This window comes from Nerophis ophidion, linkage group LG24, assembly GCF_033978795.1.
Source record: "Nerophis ophidion isolate RoL-2023_Sa linkage group LG24, RoL_Noph_v1.0, whole genome shotgun sequence".
Taxonomy (NCBI): Eukaryota; Metazoa; Chordata; class Actinopteri; order Syngnathiformes; family Syngnathidae; genus Nerophis; species Nerophis ophidion.
In genome coordinates, this window is record NC_084634.1 from 35,243,236 (window position 1) to 35,269,939 (window position 26,704).

General features: G+C 42.0%; 2 protein-coding genes across 2 annotated transcripts in view; one reads left to right on the forward strand and one right to left on the reverse strand.

The window, feature by feature from the left end:
• Positions 1–26,704, reverse strand: part of LOC133542255 (protein ripply2-like) — a 58,965-nt gene that overhangs the window by 18,403 nt on the left and 13,858 nt on the right. The window lies entirely within an intron of this gene.
• LOC133542274 (melanocortin-2 receptor accessory protein 2A-like) lies at positions 20,463–26,295 on the forward strand. Its single transcript, XM_061886247.1, has 3 exons — positions 20,463–20,574; positions 20,697–20,796; positions 25,848–26,295. Exons 1-3 carry the CDS (start codon positions 20,463–20,465, stop codon positions 26,260–26,262), a joined length of 627 nt encoding a protein of 208 aa, XP_061742231.1. The 3' UTR covers positions 26,263–26,295.

The following is a 26,704-nucleotide window of genomic DNA, read 5'->3' on the forward strand; positions in this document are numbered from 1 at the left end:
TGTGGCTTGGCATTGTCTTGCTGGAATAAGCAGGGGCGTCCATGAAAAAGACGGCGCTTAGATGGCAGCATATGTTGTTCCAAAACCTGTATGTACCCTTCAGCATTAATGGTGCCTTCACAGATGTGTAAGTTACCCATGCCTTGGGCACTAATGCACCCCCATACCATCACAGATGCTGGCTTTTGAATTTTGCGTCGATAACAGTCTGGATGGTTCGCTTCCCCTTTGGTCCGGATGACACGATGTTGAATATTTCCAAAAACAATTTGAAATGTGGACTCAGACCACAGAAAACTTTTCCACTTTGCATCAGTTCATCTTAGATAATCTCGGGGCCAGAGAAGCCGGCGGCGTTTCCGGATGTTGTTGATATATGGCTTTCGCTTTGCATAAATCAAAATTGCGCTCTAGCGCCCCCTAGGAAAAATTACACACAAAACTGCTTGTAACTTCCGTTAGGAATGTCGTAGAGACATGAAACAAAAACCTCTAGTAGGTCTGACTTAGACCTAGATGTCATACATTGACCTCCTTCAGCAAAAATCAACAGGAAGTTGGCAAAAACCCCTTCAAAACTAAAGTTTCCTAAAAAAATGTCATGTTTGCCTCTTTGAGCTGTAATTTGACTCCCTTAAAATGCTTCAAAACTCACCAAACTGTACACACACATCAGGACTGGCGAAAATGGCGACCAAACAAAAAAAAAAAGCTTAAAATTTTGCTCTAGCGCCCCCTAGGAATAAAACATACACAAAACTGTTCCTAGGAAGAAAACACAGACACAACTGCTTGTAACTTCCGGTAGGAATTCCGTCCCTTAAAATGCTTCAAAACTCACCAAACTGTACACACACATCAGGACTGGCGAAAATTGTGATCTGAATTAAAAAAAACTTTCAAAACTCAAAATTGCGCTCTAGCGCCCCCTAAGAATAAAACACACAAAACTGCTCCTAGGAAGAAAACACAGACAAAACTGCTTGTAACTTCCGGTAGGAATGTTGTAGAGACATGAAACACAAACCTCTATGTAGGTCTCACTTAGACCTAGATTTCCTACACTGAATTCTTTCAGCAAAAATCAACAGCAAGTTGGCAAAAACCCCTTTAATTTGACCCCTATAAAATGCTTCAAAACTCACCAAACTGGACACGCACATCAGGACTGGCAAAAATTGGGATCTGATATAAAAAACCCTTCAAAACTCAAAATTGCGCTCTAGCGCCCCCTATGAATAAAACACACAAAACTGCTCTTAGGAAGAAAACAGACAAAACTGCTTGTAACTTCCATTGGGAATGTCGTAGAGACATGAAACAAAAACCTCTATGTAGGTCTGACTTAGACCTAGATTTCATACACTGACATCCTTAAGCAAAAATCAACAAGAAGTTTGCAAAAAAAAAAACCTTCAAAACTAAAGTTTCCTAAAAAGTTTCATGTTTGCCTCTTTGAGCTGTAATGTGACCCCCTTAAAATGGTTCAAAACTCACCAAACTGGACACACACATCAGGACTGGCGAAAATTGGGATCTAATATAAAAATAAATAAAAAACTCAAAATTGCGCTCTAGCGCCCCCTAGGAATTAAACACACACAACTGTTCCTAGGAAGAAAACACGGACAAAACTGCTTGTAACTTCCAGTAGGAATGTCGTAGAGACAAGAAACAAAAACCTCAATGTAGGTCTCACTTAGACCTACATTTCATAATTGATGTGTGTCAGCAAAAATCAACAGAAAGTTGGCAATTACCCCTTCAAAACAAAAGTTTTGTAAAAACCTGTTACCTTTTTTCATACATTATCTCTTCTGAGCGCGTTGGTTGTGTCGGCTTCAATCTCGCACAGCAAAGAAATTAAACCCTTCTGATTAAAGTTTTTTTAACTGCTCCGGTTTTGATTTTACGAGCCTTCAGGAACTTCTGCACTAATGCTGCTGCGCTGCTGCCGTCTCAAGATGGCCGCTTAAAAACAGGAAGCACTAGCGTGACCACACACGGCAGAGAAGGTAGGTACTGTGCGGGTAAAGATATGTTGACTGGGTGAAAGAAGGAGGCACCAGTTTGACTCCAGGATACAGAGAAGGTAGGTAATGTGCAGGTAAAGATATGTTGTCTGGGTGATGGCAGGAAGCACCAGCGTATATGGGTAACAGAAAGAAGCACCAGTGTGACCCCAGGATGCAGGGAAGGTAGGTTACGTGCAGGTAAAGATATGTTAAATGGGTAAAGGCAGGAAACACCAGCAAAAGTCGGTCCTGTCCAATCCCTGCTATAGATAGCGATTGATAGATAGCCATTTGGGTGTTAGGGGTGAGGTGTGAAGACACACATGTCCTACTGTCACTCCCTGCTGTTGGGATGATGGAAGAAGGAATGGTGGGCCTTAGGGGGTCCGGGGGTGATGTCAGTCTTGTGTACACACACACACAAAGGTTTGGCAGGGGCAGTGGCATGTAAACATCAGCAGATGTGCTAATGGAAAAGAAATATCATTTTGTTTACAGCACACAAATGGGCGAACCGTCCGACATATCGTCGCAAAACTGTGTCTTCGCTGTTTATCCAAACTACAAAATGTCAGGACTGTGACTTGGATTGTTTTGCTTCTTCGATGCAGAGGGAATTTGGGACGAGCCAGGCGTGAATTCAGGTACACATTTAAATTTATTTACACACTAAATACAAAAATAAGTAAACCAAGGAGGTACTAATGCTAGACTACAAAATACAAGAATGAAACAAAAACACTTGCTCGATGGCATGAATAATGAACTATAAACAAAACTGGCACAATGGCTTAAATAACAAAAAACTTACTTGACCTGGACAAAACCGAATAGCATGGCATGAATGTTTGAGCAGCAAGCAGTACAGCATAAGCCGGAAGTAGAATGTAAGCAAGCAATAGCAAAGTTCCCAGGCTAATGAACAGGAAAAAAAATGGTTTAAATAGTGACTATGATGATGAGAAACAGTTGCGGGACTGAGAGCACGGGCGTGACTTTGAGACAAGGCGGAAACTAATGTGTAACTATGGAGACAAAGAAAATCAGGAAGCGCAAAAACGGGAAACAAGAGTCCAAAAACAAAAACTAGTTCACAGGTATGACACAAAATGGTTGTCAACCTCCTCCTCATCCATTTCTCTTCTTATCTATAAAGTCAGTGGTCAAAAACAAGAAGAAAATAAAAACAAAAATGAGGCGTATATTACTTGAACTAAGCAAAATTATCTGCCGGTAGAACAAAAAAAATTGGCTTCTCAAGACTTTACAAAACAAGTAAAATCAGTTAATCTCAATGAACCCAAAAAATATATAAAAATAAGTATATTCTCACTAATAACAAGTGCACTTTTCTTGACAGAAAAAAAAAATATGAGACCTTTCTCAATAGGTTGAAAAATATTCTTAAATGAAGTAATTGCTAGGCATTATCTTGAAACCAGCAAACTTACACCAAAAACCAATTTATTTTTCCTAATGGAAAGGAAACAGGGCGAGCGCTTGTTACTCTCGGGGGTCTACAAGCTGCTCAGGCAAATCATATTGTCTAAAAAATGTATTTTTTCCATCGACAACATGACATCATCACACCAAGTGCGTGCTCTTTCAGTCAATTAGTGCGCAAGGAATATATATTATATATATATATATATACAGTGGGGCAAAAAAGGATTTAGTCAGCCACCGATTGTGCAAGTTCTCCCACTTAAAATGATGACAGAGGTCTGTAATTTTCATCATAGGTACACTTCAACTGTGAAAGACAGAATGTGAAAAAAAAATCTAGGAATTTTAAAGAATTTATTTGTAAATTATGGTGGAAAATAAGTATTTGGTCAACCATTCAAAAACTCTCACTGATGGAAGGAGGTTTTGGCTCAAAATCTCACTCATTCTTTCCTTAACACGCATCAATCGTCCTGTCCCCTTAGCAGAAAAACAGCCCCGAAGCATGATGTTTCCACCCCCATGCTTCACAGTAGGTATGGTGTTCCTGGGATGCAACTCAGTATTCTTCTTCCTCCAAACACGACGAGTTGAGTTTATACCAAAAATTCTATTTTGGTTTCATCTGACCACATGACATTCTCCCAATCCTCTGCCGTATCATCCATGTATCCATTTTGGTATAAACTCAACTCGTGGTGTTTGGAGGAAGAAGAATACGGATTTGCATCCCAAGAACACCATACCTACTGTGAAGCATGGGGGTGGAAACATCATGCTTTGGGGCTGTTTTTGTGCTTAAGGGGACAGGACGATTGATCCGTGTTAAGGAAAGAATGAATGGGGCCATGTATCGTGAGATTTTGAGCCAAAACCTCCTTCCATCAGTGAGAGCTTTGAATGGTTGACCAAATACTTATTTTCCACCATAATTTACAAAAAAAATCTTTAAAATTCCTACAATGTGAATTCCTGGATTTTTTTTTCACATCCTGTCTCTCACAGTTGAAGTGTACCTATGATGAAAATTACAGACCTCTGTCATCATTTTAAGTGGGAGAACTTGCACAATCGGTGGCTGACTAAATACTTTTTTGCCCCACTTTATGTATATATATATATATATATATATATATATATATATATATATATATATATATATATATATATATATATATATATATATATATATATGTATATATATATATATCGTTTGCACATATTTTTCAGCTGAATGTGCATGAACTATTTCTGTTTAAAATTGTTTGAAATGTCACATGTTTAAATATGAACTGTCTGTTGTACTGTGCCAACTGTACTGCTATATGAGGACGTATTTTCTATTGTTTCATTGAAGCATGTTTTACTCAATATAGGTCATCACATCCTGCGATGAGGTGGCGAGGTGCAGCTGAGATGGGCTACAGCAGGGGTCACCAACACGGTGCCCGCGGGCACCAGGTAGCCCGTAAGGACCAGATGAGTCGCCCACTGGCCTGTTCAAAAAATAGCTCAAATAGCAGCACTTACCAGTGAGCTGCCTCTATTTTTTAAATTGTATTTATTTACTAGCAAGCTGGTCTCGCTTTGCTCGACAATTTTAATTCTAAGAGAGACAAAACTCAAATAGAATTTCAAAATCCAAGAAAATATTTTAAAGACTTGGTCTTCACTTGTTTAAATAAATTCATTTGTTTTTTTACTTTACATTTTATAACTTTCAGAAAGACAATTTTAGAGAAAAAATACAACCTTAAAAATGATTTTAGGATTTTTAAAACACATATACCTTTTTACCTTTTAGATTGTATTGTACCATATGTCCCGGCAAGAAATCTGTATTCAAAAGTCTGCGGGCTATAGAGCTTTTTCATTTCAGGCTCCAGTACTCTGGAATGCCCTGCCGGTAAAAGTTCGAGATGCCACCACAGTAGAAGCATCTAAGTCTCACCTTAAAACTCATTTGTATACTCTAGCCTTTAAATAGACTCCCTTTTTAGACCAGTTGATCTGCCGTTTCTTTTCTTTTTCTTCTATGTCCAACTCTCCCTTGTGGAGGGGGTCCGGTCCGATCCGGTGGCCATGTACTGCTCGCCTGTGTATTGGCTGGGGACATCTCTGCGCTGCTGATCCGCCTCCGCTTGGGATGGTTTCCTGCTGGCTCCGCTGTGAACGGGACTCTCGCTGCTGTGTTGGATCCGCTTTGGACTGGACTCTCGCGACTGTGTTGGATCCATTATGGATTGAACTTTCACAGTATCATGTTAGACCCGCTCGACATCCATTGCTTTCCTCCTCTCCAAGGTTCTCATAGTCATCATTGTCACCGACATCCCACTGGGTGTGAGTTTTCCTTGCCCTTATGTGGGCCTACCGAGGATGTCGTAGTGGTTTGTGCAGCCCTTTGAGACACTAGTGATTTAGGGCTATATAAGTAAACATTGATTGATTGATTGATTGATTGAAATTCCTTCCTCTTCTTTCCTGACAATTTAAATCAATGTTCAAATAAGTTTTTCATTTTTTTATAGTGAAGAATAATAAATACATTTTAATTTAATTCTTCATTTTAGCTTTTGTTTTTTTGACGAAGAATATTTGTGAAATATTTCTTCAAACTTATTATGATTGAAATGCCCCCCAAAATATTCTGGCAAATTTAGAAAACCTATAAAATCAAATTTAAATCTTATTTCAAAGTCTTTTGAATTTCTTTTAACATTTTTGTTCTGGAAAATGTAGAAGAAATAATGATTCGTCTTCGTTAGAAATATAGCTTGGTCCAATTTGTTATATATTCTAACAAAGTGCAGATTGGATTTGAACCTATTTAAAACATGTCATCAAAGTTCTAAAATTAATCTTAATCAGGAAAAAATGACTAATGATGTTCCATTAATTCTTTTTTTAATTTTTTCCAATTATTCGAATTAGCTAGTTTTTCTCTTCATTTTTTGGGGTTGAATTTTGAATTTTAAAGAGTCGAAATTGGAGATAAAGTATGTTTCAAAATGTTATTTTAATTTTTTTCGTGTTTTCTCCTCTTTTAAACCGTTCAATTAAGTGTTTTTTCATCATTTATTCTCGACAAAAAACCTTCCGTAAAAAGGATGAAAAATGTACAATGACAGAAATACCCATTTTTTAAATATATATAGATTTATTTATTAAAGGTAAATTGAGCAAGTTGGCTATTTCTGGCAATTTATTTAAGTGTGTATCAAACTGGTAGCCCTTGGCATTAATCAGTACCCAAGAAGTAGCTCTTGGTTTCAAAAAGATTGCTGACCCCTGGGCTACAGCCACCCCAAAAAAGGGACAAGCGGTAGAAAAATGGATGGATGATGGAAGGTCATTAGATCTGAGCAACAAGCTGTGATATCTCACTGAGATCATTTAGGACCAAAACACTTAAAACAAGTAAAACACTAACCTAAAATCTGCTTAGTGAGAAGAATAATCTTATCAGACAAAAAATAAGCAAATATCAGCCTTATTTGAGATATTTCATCTTACTTAGATTTCAGTTTTTGCAGTGTATGCACATAAAAATACAAATAAAAATAAGGTTAAGGTTGACCCCAACCTGATCATACCGCCTTGAGGCATCCGAGTAAGTGCTTGTTTAAGACCAATGTTCGGTTTGGCCTGCACCACGTCTCGCTTTTGAGCGTTACCTTGGAAACCACCTGGTCGGATACAATAAGCTCGCCTAGAAAGGGAGCGAAGAAAAAAAATGTGTGCAAGGTTGAAACTCACGGGGTGGATTTGCATAATTGGCTGTGACGCGTGCGCTGTTAAAAATGAGGGCTTATTATTTGTGTTACTTTCACAGTGATTTGCTGTAAATGTGTTGTTGTTTTTAACAGCAATTTACTATAACTTAATCACCATAAAGTTACAACGACCACCATATATACTGTGACGTCACAACTGTATTTTTGTATTTTTTTATTGTTAGTTGCTCTTAAGAAACCACCATTTACTCTACAAGAGTTTGCAACATACTGTATTTTATTATCATTTCCGGACTATAAGGTGCACTTAAATTATTATATATTTTTTTTTCTTTCACAAAACTCGACAGTGCGCCTTATAACCTAATGTATGAATTAATTCTGGTTTTGCTTACCGCCCTCGAAGCATACTTGCCAACCTCCGAATTTGGGATATGGGGGTGTAGTTTGGTGGTAGCAGGGGTGTATATTGTAGCGTCCCGGAAGAGTTAGTGCTGCAAGGGATCCTGTTCTATTGTGTTTATGTTGTGTTACAGTGCGGATGGGAGTCATCCTTGTTTGGTGTGGGTTCACAGTGTAAACAGTTCACACAGCAAACCACCATTTACTATACAAGAGTTTGCAACATACTGTATTTTATTATCATTTCCGGATCTTAGGTGCCCTTAAATTATTTTTCTTTCACAAAACTCGACAGTGCACCTTATAACCTAATGTACGAATTAATTCTGGTTTTGCTTACCGCCCTCGAAGCATACTTGCCAACCTTGAGACCTCCGAATTCGGGACATGGGGGTGTAGTTTGGTGGTAGCAGGGGTGTATATTGTAGCGTCCCGGAAGAGTAAGTGCTGCAAGGGGTTCTGTTCTGTTGTGTTTATGTTGCGTTACAGTGCGGATGGGAGTCATTCTTGTTTGGTGTGGGTTCACCGTGTTAACAGTTCACACAGCAAACCATCATTTACTGTACAAGAGTTTGCAAGATACCGTATTTTATCATTTCCGGACTATATGGTGCACCTAAATTTTTTTGCTTTGTTTTTCACAAAACTCGACAGTGCGCCTTATAACCTAATGTACGAATTATTTCTTTCTTTTTTTTACCGCCCTCGAAGCATACTTGCCAACCTTGAGACCTCTGAATTCGGGAAATGGGGGTGGGGTTAAGAAGGGGCGGGGTTTTAGTGGTAGCAGGGGTATATATTGTAGCGTCCCGGAAGAGTTAGTGCTGCAAGGGATTCTGGGTATTTGTTCTGTTGTGTTACAGTGCGGATGGGAGTCATTCTTGTTTGGTGTGGGTTCACAGTGTAAACAGTTCACACAGCAAACCACCATTTACTATACAAGAGTTTGCAACATACTGTATTTTATTATTATTTCCAGACTATAAGGTGCACCTAGATTTATTTATTTTTTCACAAAACTCGACAGTGCACCTTATAACCTAATGCACGAATTAATTCTGGTTTTGCTTACCGCCCTCGAAGCATATTTGCCAACCTTGAGACCTCCGAATTCGGGAAATGGGGCAGAATTGAGGTGGGCGGGGTTTGGAAAGAGCAGGGTTTGGTGGTCGCGGAAGATATATGTAGTAGCGTCCTGGAAGAGTTAGTGGTGCAAGGGATTCTGGGTATTTGTTCTGTTGTGATTATGTTGTGTTACGGTGCAAATGGGAGTCATTTTTGTTTGGTGTGGGTTCACAGTGTAAACAGGTCACACAGCAAACCACCATTTACTCTACGAGAGTTTGTAACATACCGTATTTTATAATTATTTTATTATTTCCGTACTATAAGGTGCACCTAAATTCTTTTTTTTTTCACAAAACTCAACAGTACGCCTTATAACCTAATGTATGAATTAATTCTGGTTTTGTTTACCGCCCTCAAAGCATACTTGCCAAGCTTGAGACCTCCGAAATCGGGAAATGGGGCAGAATTGAGGTGGGCGGGGTTGGGAAGGGGCGGGGTTTGGTGGTAGCGGAAGATGTATGTAGTAGCGTCCCGGAAGATGTAGTGCTGCAAGGGGTTCTGGGTATTTGTTCTGTTGTGTTTAGCTTGTGTTACGGTGCAAATGGGAGGCAATCTTGTTTGGTGTGGGTTCACAGTGTAAACAGTTCACACAGCAAACCATCATTTACTCTACAAGAGTTTGCAAGATACCGTATTTTATCATTTCCGGACTATATGGTGCACCTAAATTTTTTTGTTTTGTTTTTCACAAAACTCGACAGTGCGCCTTATAACCTAATGTACGAATAATTTCTGTCTTTTTTTTACCGCCCTCGAAGCATACTTGCCAACCTTGAGACCTCTGAATTCAGGAAATGGGGGTGGGGTTAAGAAGGGGCGGGGTTTTAGTGGTAGCAGGGGTATATATTGTAGCGTCCCGGAAGAGTTAGTGCTGCAAGGGGGTCTGTTCTGTTGTGTTTATGTTGCGTTACAGTGCGGATGGGAGTCATTCTTGTTTGGTGTGGGTTCACAGTGTAAACAGTTCACACAGCAAACCACCATTTACTATACAAGAGTTTGCAACATACCGTATTTTATAATTATTTTCGTACTATAAAAGGTGCACCTAAATGTATTTATTTTTTTCACAAAACTCAGTGGCCCTTATAACCTAATGTATGAATTAATTCTGGTTTTGCTTACCGCCCTCGAAGCATACTTGCCAACCTTGAGACCTCCGAATTCGGGACATGGGGGTGTAGTTTGGTGGTAGCAGGGGTGTATATTGTAGCGTCCCGGAAGAGTTAGTGCTGCAAGGGGTTCTGTTCTGTTGTGTTTATGTTGTGTTACAGTGCGGATGGGAGTCATTCTTGTTTGGTGTGGGTTCACAGTGTAAACAGTTCACACAGCAAACCACCATTTACTATACAAGAGTTTGCAACATACCGTATATTATTAATTATTTTCGTACTATAAAAAGGTGCACCGAAATTTATTTATTTTTTCACAAAACTCAGTGCAGCTTATAACCTAATGTATGAATTAATTCTGGTTTTGCTTACCGCCCTCGAAGCATACTTGCCAACCTTGAGACCTCCGAATTTGGGACATGGGGGTGTAGTTTGGTGGTAGCAGGGGTGTATATTGTAGCGTCCTGGAAGAGTTAGTGCTGCAAGAGGTTCTGGGGATTTGTTCTGTTGTGTTACAGTGCGGATGGGAGTCATTCTTGTTTGGTGTGGGTTCACAGTGTAAACAGTTCACACAGCAAACCACCATTTACTATACAAGAGTTTGCAACATACCGTATTTTATAATTATTTTCGTACTATAAAAGGTGCACCTAAATTTATTTATTTTTTTCACAAAACTCAGTGCACCTCATAACCTAATGTATGAATTAATTCTGGTTTTGCTTACCGCCCTCGAAGCGTACTTGCCAACCTTGAGACCTCCGAATTCGGGACATGGGGGCAGAGTTGAGGTGGGCGGGGTTGGGAAGGGGCGGGGTTTTAGTGGTAGCAGGGGTGTATATTGTAGCGTCCCGGAAGAGTTAGTGCTGCAAGGGGTTCAATCAATCAATCAATCAATGTTTACTTATATAGCCCTAAATCACTAGTGTCTCAAAGGGCTGCACAAACCACTACGACATCCTCGGTAGGCCCACATAAGGGCAAGGAAAACTGACACCCAGTGGGACGTCGGTGACAATGATGACTATGAGAACATGATACTGTGATACTGATGATACTGATGACTATGAGAACATATGAGAACATGATACTGTGAAAGATCAATCCATAATGGATCCAACACAGTCGCGAGAGTCCAGTCCAAAGCGGATCCAACACAGCAGCGAGAGTCCCGTTCACAGCGGAGCCAGCAGGAAACCATCCCAAGCGGAGGCTGATCAGCAGCGCAGAGATGTCCCCAGCCGATACACAGGCGAGCAGTACATGGCCACCGGATCGGACCGGACTCCCTCCACAAAGGAGAGTGGGACATAGAAGAAAAAGAAAAGAAACGGCAGATCAACTAGTCTAAAAAGGGAGTCTATTTAAAGGCTAGAGTATACAAATGAGTTTTAAGGTGAGACTTTAATGCTTCTACTGAGGTAGCATCTCGAACTGTTACCGGGAGGGCATTCCAGAGTACTGGAGCCCGAAATGAAAAAGCTCTACAGCCCGCAGACTTTTTTTGGGCTTTGGGGATCACTAATAAGCCGGAGTCCTTTGAACGCAGATTTCTTGCCGGGACATATGGTACAATACAATCGGCAAGATAGGATGGAGCTAGACCGTGTAGTATTTTATACGTAAGTAGTAAAACCTTAAAGTCACATCTTAAGTGCACAGGAAGCCAGTGCAGGTGAGCCAGTACAGGCGTAATGTGATCAAACTTTCTTGTTCTTGTCAAAAGTCTAGCAGCCGCATTTTGTACCAACTGTAATCTTTTAACGCTAGACATGGGGAGACCCGAAAATAATACGTTACAGTAGTCGAGGCGAGACGTAACAAACGCATGGATAATGATCTCAGCGTCTTTAGTGGACAGAATGGAGCGAATTTTTGCGATATTGCGGAGATGAAAGAAGGCCGTTTTAGTAACGCTTTTAATGTGTGCCTCAAAGGAGAGAGTTGGGTCGAAGATAATACCCAGATTCTTTACCGTGCCGCCTTGTTTAATTGTTTGGTTGTCAAATGTTACAGTTGTATTATTAAATAGAGTTCGGTGTCTAGCAGGACCGATAATCAGCATTTCCGTTTTTTTGGCGTTGAGTTGCAAAAAGTTAGCGGACATCCATTGTTTAATTTCATTAAGACACGCCTCCAGCTGACTACAATCCGGCATGTTGGTCAGCTTTAGGGGCATGTAGAGTTGGGTGTCATCAGCATAACAGTGAAAGCTAACACCGTATTTGCGTATGATGTCACCTAGCGGCAGCATGTGGATGCTGAAGAGTGCAGGGCCAAGGACCGAACCCTGGGGACTCCACACGTTACCTTAACGTAGTCCGAGGTCACATTGTTATGGGAGACACACTGCATCCTATCAGTAAGATAAGAGTTAAACCAAGACAGGGCTAAGTCTGACATACCAATTCGTGTTTTGATACGTTCTAATAAAATATTATGATCGACAGTATCGAAAGCAGCGCTAAGATCGAGGAGCAGCAACATAGATGACGCATCAGAATCCATCGTTAGCAATAGATCATTAGTCATTTTTGCGAGGGCTGTCTCCGTCGAGTGATTTGCCCTGAAACCGGATTGAAAGGTTTCACATAGATTGTTAGACGCTAAGTGTTCATTTAACTGCTCCGCAACAATTTTTTTCGAGGATTTTTGAAATAAAAGGGAAGGTGAGACACCGGTCGGTAGTTTACCATGAGGTCAGGATCGAGGTTAGGTCTTTTAAGAAGAGGATGAATAACCGCTTTTCTAAATGCTAAGGGAACAGTGCCAGAGGAAAGTGATAAGTTTATAATACTTAGCACTGATGGAACTAATAATACAAAGAGCTCCTTGATCAGTTTCCCAGGAAGAGGCTCAAGTAAACATGTTTGTTTTATTCCATTTACACGTAACAATTCCTCTAATGTTATTTCCTCAAAACGAGAGAAACTATTTTGGAGGGCAGTATCCGCCGTATATACAATCGTGTCAGTGTTAATAGAACCCCGTTGTAGCTGGGACGCATTGTCTTTAATCTCCTTTCTAATGACTTCAATTTTCTTACTAAAGAATTGCATAAAGTCATCAGCTGAGTGGGTGGAGCTACTGGAAGGAGTCCCTTGTTGGGTTAGCGATGCTACCGTACTAAACAAAAATTTAGGATCGTTTTTATTACGGTGGATGAGATTTGAGTAATAATTAGCTTTAGCTAAGGTAAGCATGCGTTCTGGGTATTTGTTCTGTTGTGTTTATGTTGTGTTACAGTGCGGATGGGAGTCATTCTTGTTTGGTGTGGGTTCACAGTGTAAACAGTTCACACAGCAAACCACCATTTACTCTACAAGAGTTTGCAACATACCGTATTTAATTATCATTTTAGTATTTCCGGACTATAAAGTGCACCTAAATTATAATTTTTTTATTTTTTTTTCACAAAACTCGACAGTGCACCTTATAACCTAATGTACGAATTAATTCTGGTTTTGCTTACCGCCCTCGAAGCATACTTGCCAAGCTTGAGACCTCCGAATTCAGGTCATGGGGCGGCGTTGAGGTGGGCGGGGTTGGGAAGGGGCGGGGTTTGGTGGTAGCGGGAGATGTATGTCGGAGCGTCCCGGAAGAGGTAGTGCTCCAAGGGATTCTGGGTATTTGTTCTGTTGTGTTTATGTTGTGTTACGGTGCAAATGGGAGTCATTCTTGTTTGGTGTGGGTTCACAGTGTAAACAGTTCACACAGCAAACCACCATTTACTCTACAAGAGTTTGTAACATACCGTATTTTATTATTTACGTACTATAAGGTGCGCCTAAATTTATTTATTTTTTCACAAAACTCGACAGTGCACCTTATAGCCTAATGTATGAATTAATTCTGGTTTTGCTTACCGCCCTCGAAGCATATTTGCCAACCTTGAGACCTCCGAATTCAGGACATGGGGGCGGGGTTGAGGTGGGGCGGGGTTTGGTGGTAGCGGTGGGTGTATATTGTAGCGTCCCGGAAGAGGTAGTGCTGTAATGGATTCTGAGTATTTGTTCTGTTGTTTTAATGTTGTGTTACGGTGCGGATGTTTTCCCGAAATGTGTTTTGTCATTCTTGTTTGGTGTGGGTTCACAGTGTGGTGCATATTTGTAACAGTGTTAAAGTTGTTTATACGGCCAACCCCAGTGTGCCCTGCCAAAAGTCAGTGTTCAAAAACAATGACAAAAAATAAAAAAGAGGGGTATCTTATTTGAACCAAGCAAAATTATCTGCCAATAGAACAAGAACATTTGGCTTGTGAAGACTAACCTGAATGAAGCCAAAAGTACCTTAAAATAAGTATATTCTCACTAATAACGAATATTTTGTGATGATAAAAATAATCGATGTAATCATAGTAGTATCAACTCGATACACTCCTGTACTTGGTATCAGTACAGTGGATGTCAAGTGTATATCCACCCATGGCATTTGTTTACATTCAGTGTAGCGAAGCATGTTTAGCTATTACTCGTTCTGCAGGGATAATGATACTCGTAAGAAACTCACTTTATTTGTTGCCATGGAGGCGAGGATTAGTGATTTAAAAGAGGCTAAAACACTGTGGATGCGCGTTAGTCGCTGGCTAGTTAGCCACGTCTTAAAGCACCTCTTCCTGAGGGCGTTTCTGTGTTATAACTTTATCGTTAGTTTTTAAGCCAAAATGCGTCCGCTCTCCCTTTTCTGTCTACACACTGTATCTGCTTGTAATTACTACGTGATTGTGCGCTGCCGAACATGCTCGTAAAACCCACAATGCCTCGACGTGACGGGGGCGAAGAGGTGGAGGACCGGTACTTTTTAGAGGCGGTGTAATTGATTTTCAAGTTTCAAGCATGTTTTACTCAAAATAGGTCATCAAATCTCAGCAACAAGCTGTAATATCTTACTAAGATCATTTAGGACCAAAACACTTAAAACAAGTAAAACACTAACATAAAATCTGCTTAGTGAGAAGACTTATCTTATCAGACATAAAATAAGCAAATATCACCCTTATTTGAGATATTTTAATCTTACTTAGATTTCAGTTTTTGCAGTGTGGAACATATAAAATGTTGGCGTTGTTTACTCGAGTCATATTGCCGTCATATTGCAGTCTACACGTGTCTCTTATGTTTGACTGCCATCTACTGGTCACACTTATCATTACACCATGTACCAAATAAAATTGCTTCGAGGTCGGTAAGCAAAACCAAAATGTTCTATATTTTCAATGGAACGTATGAAATGTTGGTGTTGTTTACTTGAGTTATATTGCCATCGTAGTGCAGTCTACATGTATATCTTATGTTTGACTGCCATCTACTATCCAACTAGCATGTTTTACTCAACATAGGTCATCAAATCTCAGCAACAAGCTGTAATATCTTACCGAAATCATTTAGGACCAAAACACTTAAAAAAAATAAAACACTAACATAAAATTTGGTTAGTGAGAAGAATTATCTTGTCAGACAGAAAATAAGCAAATATCACCCTTATTTGAGATATTTTAATCTTACTTAGATTTCAGTTTTTGCAGTGTGGAACATATAAAAATTTGGCGTTGTTTACTTGAGTCATATTGCCATCATTCTGCAGCCTACACGTGTCTCTTATGTTTGACTGCCATCTACTGGTCACACTTATTACACTGTGTACCAAATAAAATTGCTTCGAGGTCAGTAAGCAAAACCAAAATGTTCTATATTTTCAATGGAACATATAAAATGTTGGTGTTGTTTACTTGAGTCATATTGCCATCGTAGTGCAGTCTACATGTATATCTTATGTTTGACTGCCATCTACTATCCAACTAGTATGTTTTACTCAATATAAGTCATTAAATCTCAGCAACAAGCTGCAATATCTTACTAAGATCATTTAGGACCAAAACACTAAAGACAAGTAAAACACTAACATAAAATCTGCTTAGTGAGAAGACTTATCTTATCAGACAGAAAATAAGCAAATATCACCCTTATTTGAGATATTTCATCTTACTCAGATTTCAGTTTTTGCAGTGTGGAACATATAAAATGTTGGTGTTGTTTACTCGAGTCATATTGCCGTCATATTGCAGTCTACACGTGACTCTTATGTTTGACTGCCATCTACTGGTCACACTTATCATTACACCATGTACCAAATAAAATTGCTTCGAGGTCGGTAAGCAAAACCAAAATGTTCTATATTTTCAATGGAACATATAAAATGTTGGTGTTGTTTACTTGAGTTATATTGCCATCGTAGTGCAGTCTTTGATTGATTGATTGATTGATACTTTTATTAGTAGATTGCACAGTACAGTACATATTCCGTACAATTGACCACTAAATGGTAACACCCGAATAAGTTTTTCAACTTGTTTAAGTCGGGGTCCACGTTAATCAATTCATGGTATCTACATGTATATCTTATGTTTGACTGCCATCTACTATCCAACTATCATGTTTTACTCAACATAGGTCATCAAATCTCAGCAACAAGCTGTAATATCTTACCGAAATCATTTAGGACCAAAACACTTAAAACAAATAAAACACTAACATAAAATCTGCTTAGTGAGAAAACGTATCTTATCAGACATAAAATAAGCAAATATCACCCTTATTTGAGATATTTCATCTTACTTAGATTTCAGTTTTTGCAGTGTGGAACATATAAAATATTGGTGTTGTTTACTCGAGTCATATTGCCGTCATATCGCAGTCTACACGTGACTCTTATGTTTGACTGCCATCTACTGGTCACACTTATTACAGCATGTACCAAATAAAATTGCTTCGAGGTCGGTAAGCAAAACCAAAATGTTCTATATTTTCAATGGAACATATAAAATGTTGGTGTTGTTTACTTGAGTTATATTGCCATCATAGTGCAGCCTACATGTATATATTATATTTGACTGCCATCTACTATCCAACTAGCATGTTTTACTCAACATAGGTCATCAAATCTCAGCGACAAGCTGTAATATCTGTAATAAAATGTCAAATATATAACCAGGTTCGAGTCCTACAAAAAAGTACAATCCAGACCGGGCTTCTAAGGGGGCCCAGTCTGGATTGTATTTTTTTACTTGTCCTTCCCCAGCATTTACCTTTTTCCCATCTTTTACAGCGTTCTTGTTCTGTAACCTTGTACACTGTTTCTTTGTCTAACCTTGAACAGGTTTGTGCTGAAAACAAAATTTTGTTGTACTTGTGCAATGACAATAAAGACCTATCCTATCCTTCTCAGTTGGTTATTTATGCCTCATATAACGTACACTTATTCAGACTATTGTTCGCTAGTCTTTATTTATTTTAAATGGCCTTTCAAATGTTTATTTTTGGTGTTGGGTTTTATCAAACAAATTTCCCTAAAAAATGCGACTTATATATATTTTTTCCTTCTTATTATGCATTTTGGTCAGGTGCGACTTATACTCCGGAGCGACTTATACTCTGAAAAATACGTACACTTCACGGAATGATAAAAAACAAATACAAAACCAGACCAAAAAAAAAAGTTAAATAATAAATAAAAAGCAAAATGTAAACACTTATGGCTGTCCATGTGATCCTATTGTTCTGTCTTTATATATTTTTTTTCAATTGGAATATATTTTGACAGTCTTTTATCTCATTGCAAAGAGAAATCCATAGTTGAACCCCCACCACTGATGTACACAATCATATTTGCCAACTCTCCCTGATTTTCCAGGAGACTCCTGAAATTCAGCGCCTCCCCCGAAAACCTCCTCGGACAAATTTTCTCCTGAAAATCTCCCGGAGCTGGAATCCACGCCTCCTCCAGCTCCATGCGTACCTGAGTGAGGACAGCCTCTTTTCCCGTCCGCTTTCCCACAATATAAAGAGAGTGCCTGCCCAAATGACGTTATAACTGTAGAATGATCGAGGGCGAGTTCTTGGTTTCTTATGTGGGTTTATTGTTAGGCAGTTTCATTAACATCCTCCCAGCGTGGTAACAACACACAACAACAGCAGTCACGTTTTCGTCTACCGTAAAGCAGTTTGTCTGCAGTAAACAGCGATGTTGTGACACTCTTAAACAGGACAATACTGCCATCTACTGTACATGCACCACAACACCTCCAGGCAACTTCAACCCTATAGTAATACCCTCCTCCATTCCCTTCCCATCTCCCCCGGATTGTAAATGACCTAATATAAATAATCGAATGCATTTTTAATGTATATACTTGTTCTTATGCTATCTGAACTCACTATGTTCTCTGCTGGCTGTACATATCCTACTAAGTAAGACCTACGCTGTTTCAATGTCCATTTCTCTGTTTATGCAATTGTTGATGACTGAAGTACTGATATCAACCAAACCATCCTAATCCCACTCCCCGGATTGTAAATAATGTGAATAATTCAATGTATATACTATGATGATTAACTTGTGTGATGACTGTATTATGCTGATAGTATACATTTGTACCATGAATTGATTAACGTGGATTTAAACAAGTTGAAAAACTTATTCGGGTGTTACTATTTGGTGGTCAATTGTACGGAATATGTACTGAACTGTGCAATCTACTAATACAAATTTCAATCAATCAATCAATCATGTATATGTGACAATAACATCTACGTCTGTTAGAGAGTGCAGTGCACAATTGCGCACACAACAGCTGTAAATATACTCCTCCCTTCTTAGCCACGCCCCCAACCACGCCCCACCACCTCCCGAAATCGGAGGTCTCAAGGTTGGCAAGTATGTAAACAATTGTTTTAAAGTTGTCCTTGAATACTGATGTTTGAAATGTCCTTTTCTTCTATGCTCTGTATTCTCAGAAGTGATGACAAACATCTTTTGTCAAATTTGCTGGTAATGTTTGACTTTTAGCCTTAAACATGACACACAATGTCTGTAGCTTTACTAGCTCCTGTGCAACGTCTTCGGGGCATCGTGATGCGGTTCGTTCTTCCTTGAAGCAGATCGGGCTCGGACACAGCGTGAAGGTAAGAAATAATGGTTTATTTAAACTAAAAACGGACTAAAGAACGGAAACACTGGTACTAGGCAGAAAAGCGAACGAACAGAACTAGCATGAGAGCTAGAGAGAACCCAAAAGTGCTAGCATGAGAGCTAGGGAAATAACAGAAAAACTTGTATAAGGCACAACAGGCAAAAAAAAAATCTAGCATGGGAGCTAGAGGAACAGGAAAGGGATTACCGAGTCGAGGATAAATTGCGAGTAACACAAACTTACGAAGCCAGAGTGAATGGACAGAAAAGGCAGGTTTAAATAAGGACGGTTATTAGCAAAACAGGTGTGCGTCTGGAAACCGTGGCAGGTGAAAATAATAAGCAGCCATGGTGACAGAAGAAACAGGAACTAAGGAAGTCAATATGATACAAAAACGGAACAAAACAAGAATATGTTATGATCCGGGCAGTTCTGCAGTTTCAATAAACCAGAATCAATAAATAATATGCTAGTGTGTTCTTATTAATCTACTTTATGAATAACGGGTTGAGACACGGATTGACCGGGATCTTCAGCTCTCGCTGGATCGGTTCGCAGCCGAGTGTGAAGCGACCGGAATGAGAATCAGCACCTCCAAGTCCGAGTCCATGGTTCTCGCCCGGAAAAGGGTGGAATGCCATCTCCGGGTTGGGGAGGATACCCTGCCCCAAGTGGAGGAGTTCAAGTACCTAGGAGTCTTGTTCACGAGTGGGGGAAGAGTGGATCGTGAGATCGACAAGCGGATCGGTGCGGCGTCTTCAGTAATGCGGACGTTGTATCGATCCGTTGTGGTGAAGAAGGAGCTGAGCCGGAAGGCAAAGCTCTCAATTTACCGGTCGATCTACGTTCCCATCCTCACCTATGGTCATGAGCTTTGGGTCATGACCGAAATGATAAGATCACGGGTACAAGCGGCCGAAATGAGTTTGGGGCTCTCCCTTAGAGATAGGGTGAGAAGCTCTGCCATCCGGGAGGAACTCAAAGTAAAGCCGCTGCTCCTTCACATCGAGAGGAGCCAGATGAGGTGGTTCGGGCATCTGGTCAGGATGCCACCCGAACGCCTCCAAAGGGGGGTATTTAGGGCACGTCCAACCGGTAGGAGGCCACGGGGAAGACCCAGGACACGTTGGGAAGACTATGTCTCCCGGCTGGCCTGGGAACGCCTCGGGATCCCCCGGGAAGAGCTAGACGAAGTGGCTGGGGAGAGGGAAGTCTGGGTTTCCCTGCTTAGGCTGCTGCCCCCGCGACCCGACCTTGGATAAGCGGAAGATGATGGATGGATTGAGACACAGGCTTTGCAAATAATTTCTGCTTCAACAATTCCTCTCCCGCACTTTTGCCCGCCCACATCGAGAGAGGGCATGAGGAGTCGTTGTTGCAGGTCTTTTTTTCTGTCAGTGCGCCGCCGCGCTCGCACGCCGAGAGGAAAGCTCCTTCTTCCCTCAGACCGATGGGATTCATTTCTACCGATGAATATTCTCTTTTCATTCATTTTCACACATTAACTCCGCCAACGTAACCAGCCCAAGGATTTTCAGCACAGAGGACATCCTACAGGAGGAAGGTAAACTTTATGTGTTTTTGTTGTTGTTGCTGTTTTTTTTTAATCAACAATTTGGAATTTATTGTCATCTTGTCGACTGCCTTCAAGGATGACATGAGTTCGCACAACCGGAGCCAAAGCAGTGCGCGGCGAGGCGACTACGTGTGGCAATATGAATATTACGACGAGGAGCCCGTCTCTTTTGAGGGACTCAAAGCACACAGATGTAAGATTTCTGCAAGTAACTACTTAATGCACGCCAAATCCATCAAGTCGACACTTCACATACGTGTGTATACATGTATGTATGTATGTATGTATGTATGTATGTATGTCCTCTCATTGTAGACTCCATAGTAATCGGATTCTGGGTCGGACTTGCAGTCTTTGTTATTTTTATGTTTTTTCTTCTCCTGCTGCTCACCAAGACGGGACCGCCACACCAAGAGTGAGTAAAAAAAAAAAAATGTCATTCATCTTCTTCCGCTTATCCGAGGTCGGGTCGCGGGGGCAGCAGCCTAAGCAGGGAAGCCCAGGCTTTCCTCTCCCTAGCTACTTTGTCCAGCGACTCCCGGGGGATCCCGAGGCGTTACCAGGCAAACACTTCCAAAAGTGGAGGAGTTCAAGTACCTTGGGGTCTTGTTCGCTAGGGAGGGAAGAGTGGATCATGAGATGGACAGGCGGCGTCTTTAGTAAAGCGCACGCTGCATCGATCCGTTGTGGTGAAGAAGGAGCTGAGCCGGAAGGCCAAGCTCTCAATTAACCGGTTAATCTACGTTCCCATCCTCACCAGCCATTTTATCCAGCTCCTCCTGGGGGATCCCGAGGCGTTACCAGGCCAGCCGGGAGATGTTCCCAAGTGGAGGAGTTCAAGTACCTCGGGGTCTTGTTCAGGAGTGGGGGGAAAGTGGATCGTGAGGTCGACGGGCTTGATCGGTGCGGCGTCTTTAGTTATGCGGACGCTGTATTGATCCGTTGTGGTGAAGAAGGAGCTGAGCCGGAAGGCAAAGCTCTCAATTTACCGGTCGGTCTATGTTACGATCCTCACTAGCCATTTCATCCAGCTCCTCCCGGGGGATCCCGAGGCGTTTCCAGGCCAGCCGGGAGACATAATATTCCAAAGTGAAGGAGTTCAAGTACCTCGGGGTCTTGTTCACGAGTGAGGGAAGAGTGGCTCGTGAGGTAGACAGGCGGATTGGTGTGACGTCTTCTGTAATGCTGAAATCGATCCGTTGTGGTGAAGAAGGAGCTGAGCCGGAAGGCAAAGCTCTCAATTTACCAGTCGATCTACGATCCAATCATCACCAGCCATTTCATCCAGCTCCTCCTGGGGGATCCTGAGGCGTTCCCTGGCCAGCCGGGAGACATAGTCTTCCAAAGTGGAGGAGTTCTAGTACTTCAGGGTCTTGTTCACGAGTGAGGGAAGAGTTGATGGTAAAATCGACAGGCGGATTGGTGCGGCGTCTTAAGTAATGCAGACGCTGTATAGATCCATTGTGGTGAAGAAGGAGCTGAGCCGGAAGGCAAAGCTCTCAATTTACCGGTCGATCTACGTTACGATCTGCACTAGCCATTTCATCCGGCTCCTCCCTGGGGGATCCCGAGGCGTTCCCTGGCCAGCCGGGAGACATAGTCTTCCAAAGTGGAGGAGTTCTAGTACCTCAGGGTCTTGTTCACGAGTGAGGGAAGAGTTGATGGTAAAATCGACAGGCGGATTGGTGCGGCGTCTTAAGTAATGCAGACGCTGTATCGATCCGTTGTGGTGAAGAAGGAGCTGAGCCGGAAGGTAAAGCTCTCAATTTACCGGTCGATCTACGATCCCATCATCACCAGCCATTTCATCCAGCTCCTCCTGGGGGATCCCGAGGCGTTCCCTGGCCAGCCGGGACACATAGTCTTCCAAAGTGGAGGAGTTCAAGTACCTCGCGGTTTTGTTCACTAGGGAGGGAAGAGTGGATCGTGAGATCGACAGGCGGATCGCTCCAGCGTCTTCAGTAATGCGGACGCTGTATCGATCCGTCGTGGTGAAGAAGGAGCTGAGCCGGAAGGCAGAGCTCTCAATTTACCTGTCGATCTACGATCCCATCCTCACCAGAAATTTCGTCCAGCTCCTCCTGGGAGATCCCGAGGCGTTCCCTGGCCAGCCGGGAGACACAGTCTTCCAAAGTGGAGGAGTTCAAGTTCCTCGGGGTCTTGTTCACGAGCGAGGGAGGAGTGGATCGTGAGGTCGACAGGCGGATTGGTGGGACGTCTTCTGTAATGTGGACGCTGTATCGATCCGTTGTGGTGAAGAAGGAGCTGAGCCAGAAGGCAAAGTTCTCAATTTACCGGTCGATCTACGTTACGATCCTCACCAGCTATTTCGTCCAGCTCCTCCCGGAGGATCCTGAGGCGTTCCCAGGCCAGCCGGGAGACATAGTCTTCCGAAGAAAAGGAGTTCACGAGTGAGGGAAGAGTGGATCGTGAGGTTGACAGGCAGATCGTTGCGGCTATTCAGTAATGCGTACATTTTATCGATCCGTTGTAGTGAAGAAGGAGCTGAGCCGGAAGGCAAAGCTCTCAATTTACAGGTCGATCTACGATCCAATTCCTCACCAGCCATTTCGTCCAGCTCCTTCCGGGGGATCCCGAGGCGTTCCCAGGCCAGTTGGGAGACAGTCTTCCCAACGTGTCCTGGGTCTTCCCCGTGGCCACGAAGCCGGCTTACTTCACCACAGTCTGTAGTCTATTGCCCCCCCCAGGCTGTGGTAAGATGGAGAAGTGATGGTGGCGACAGGACAAATTACACTGTTCCTTACACCTACCCGGCCCCTTCACCGTCCGTCCGCCTGCCCCGGGCGGCGCCCCCTTCCCCCAGGAGAGACACCACCTTAACTAACAAATTTTCCAGGGGAAACACTGGAAGGACAACAGACCATTTAGTGATCGATTAAATGAGATGTCCTGGGTCTTCCCCGTGGCCTCCCACCCCCTATCTTGTCCTTTCAGTCATAACCCAAAGCTCATGACCGAAAAGACGAGATCTCGGGTACAAGCGGCCGAAATGAGTTTCCTCCGCGGGGTGGCGGGGCTCTCCCTTAGAGATAGGGTGAGAAGTTCTATCATCCGGGATTATCTCAAAGTAAAGCCGCTGCTCCTCCACATGGAGAGGAGCCGATGAGGTGGTCCGGGCATCTGGTCAGGATGCCACCTGGACGCATCCCTTGGGAGGTGTTTGGGGCACGTCCGACCGGTAGGAGGCCACGGGGAAGACCAAGGACTCATTGGGAAGACTATGTCTCCCGGCTGGCCTGGGAACGCCTCGGGATCCCCCGGGAGGAGCTGGACGAAACGACTGGTGAGGAAGGGAACGTAGATCGACGGGTAAATTGAGAGCTTAGTAGAGGTAATCCTCTTTTTTCATTGTCCCATTTACTGTCCGTCAAGCACCAGTTCCATTGCCAGCAAAACAGGCCCAGAGCCAAATACTACCGCCACCATGCTTGACAGTAGGTGTAGTGTTCCTGGGACTAAAGGCCTCACCTTTTCTCCTCCAAACATATTGCTTGTTATTGCGTCCAAACAGCTCAATTTGTGTTTCATTTGGACAAAGATAAGACTGTTTGGAGGACATTTCTGTGGTCGGATGAACAACAAGTATGTGCTCCAATCACTCTATCACAAAAAAATAAGAGTTGGAAACCCAAGACAGCCATGATATGTTCTTTACAAGTGCGTGTAAACTTTTGACCACAACTGTACATACATACATACATCCGGAAAGTATTCACAACACTTCCCTTTTTCTATATTTTAGCTGGGTGGTTTAGCTCGGTTGGTAGAGTGGCCGTGCCAGCAACTTGAGGGTTGCAGGTTCAATTCCCGCCTCTGCCAACCTAGTCACTGCCGTTGTGTCCTTGGGCAAGACACTTTACCCACCTGCTCCCAGTGCCACCCACACTGGTTTAAATGTAACTTAGATATTGGGTTTCACTATGTAAAGCGCTTTGAGTCACTAGAGAAAATGCGCTATATAAATATAATTCACTTCACTTTATTTCAAAAAGGAATAAATTAATTTTTTCCTCAAAATTCTACAGACAATAATATGAAGTTTGTTTGAATATTTTTTGGCAAATTTATTAAATAAAAAAAGATACAATTCTGAACTGCCACCTTATCGTTGTAGAGGAGTTTGTGTGTCCCAATGATCCCAGGAGCTATGTTGTCCTGGGGCTTCTATGCTCCCTGGTAGGGTTTACCAAGACAAACTGGTTATAAGTGAGGGATTAGACAAAGAGCAGCTCGAAGACCTGAATGAAAAAGACAAAACGAGGACTCAGGTCGCCGGGTCACCCCCATACCACCACAGATGCCGGCTTTTGAACTTTGCGTCGATAACAGTCTGGATGGTTCGCTTCCCCTCTGGTCCGCATGACACGATGTCGAATATTTCCCAAAACAATTTGAAATGTGGACTCGTCAGGACCAGAGAACACTTTACCACTTTGCTTCAGTCCATCTTAGATGATCTCGGGCCCAAAAAGTCAGCGGCGTTTCTGGATGTTGTTGATAAATGGCTTTCCCTTTGCATAGTACAGCTTTAACTTGCACTTACAGATGTAGAGATGAACTTTATTTAGTGACAGTGGTTTTCTGAAGTGTTCCTGAGCCCATGTGGTGATATCCTTTTGAGATTGATGTCGGTTTTTGATACAGTGCCGTCTGAGATATCGAAGGTCACGGTCATTCAGTGTTGGTTTCCGGCCATGCCGCTTACGTGGAGTGATTTCTCCAGATTCTCTAAACCTGTTGATATTACGGACCGTAGATGTTGAAATCCCTAAATTTCTTGCATTTGCACTTTGAGAAACGTTGTTCTTAAACTGTTTGACTATTTGCTCACGCAGTTGTGGACAAAGGGGTGTACCTCGCCCCATCCTTTCTTGTGAAAGACTGAGCATTTTTTGGGGAAGCTGTTTTTATACCCAATCATGGCACCCACCTGTTCCCAATTAGCCTGCACACCTGTGGGATGTTCCAAATAAGTGTTTGATGAGCATTCCTCAACTTCATCAGTACTTATTGGCACCTTTCCCAACTATTTTGTCACGTGTTGCTGGCATCAAATTCTAAAGTTAATGATTAGTTGCAAAAAAAAAAATGTTTATCAGTTTGAACATCAAATATGTTGTCTTTGTAGCATATTCAACTGAATATGGGTTGAAAAGGATTTGCAAATCATTGTATTCCGTTTATATTTACATCTAACACAATTTCCCAACTCATATGGAAACGGGGTTTGTAGAACATGGGTTGGGAAATGACCAAATTTCAATGTTAAATCAACGTCAGAACCCAACTTTCATGAAACATCAAAAAGCATGTTGTTTAAACGTTGTAGAATGTGGGTTGAGAAACTCATATGGAAACGGGATTTGTAAAAGTAATAATTTGGCTTTAGAATTTTGTCTCAAAACTTGTAACGCTGCGATCACAATTTTCTCGGTTTCTTGCCAGGAATCCAGACTTCGAAAACATCCATGTTCCACGGAGCGGTCTTGTGGACATAAGCCAACCCAGAGATGACAACCACAAAGCCTTTTGTCGTCCCGTCCTGCCGGAGTCCCGCTCTTACTTCAATTTCTACGTCAGTGAGGCCGAAGCCAGTACGAGGAGGCAGAAACCCGAAGAGGAGCAGACGGGGTCACCCAAAGCGGGGAGTATCCCCCCTGCAGCTATGGATCAGGAGGACCCAGGCATGCGGATAGTAGATGAGAGGACACCAGACAGAGACTGTGTGTTCTTGTCCCACTTCAACATCCCAAACTTTATCAACTATGAACACAGCTCTTCGCTGGAAGACGACCTGCTGGGTGAGACGCCCGTCACTCTAGACCAGAACCAGCATGACCCACAAAGTGACATCCATTGACTATCCGGCTGTGAAAAGAGAGAAGCTTGGAAACCTGCTCGACCTCAGAATTAGGATTTCAAATGTACTTACAAACCCCGTTTCCATATGAGTTGGGAAATTGTGTTAGATGTAAATATAAACAGAATACAATGAATCCTTTTCAACCCATATTCAGTTGAATATGCTACAAAGACAACATATTTGATGTTAAAATAATCATTAACTTTTAAATTTGATGCCAGCAACACGTGATAATACTGATAAAGTTGAGGAATGTTCATCAAACACTTATTTGGGACATCCCACAGGTGTGCAGGCTAATTGGGAACAGGTGGGTGCCATGATTGGGTATAAAAACAGCTTCCCAAAAAATGCTCAGTCTTTCACAAGAAAGGATGGGGCGAGGTACACCCCTTTGTCCACAACTGCGTGAGCAAATAGTCAAACAGTTTAAGAACAA

Bases quoted from the DNA above. Each gene is read 5' to 3' on its own strand.
- LOC133542274 (XM_061886247.1), top strand. From the start codon at position 20,463: ATGAGTTCGCACAACCGGAGCCAAAGCAGTGCGCGGCGAGGCGACTAC. The intron at 20,575-20,696 runs GTAAGATTTCTG...CTCTCATTGTAG, and splicing joins GGGACTCAAAGCACACAGAT to ACTCCATAGTAATCGGATTC. The intron at 20,797-25,847 runs GTGAGTAAAAAA...GTTTCTTGCCAG, and splicing joins ACGGGACCGCCACACCAAGA to GAATCCAGACTTCGAAAACA.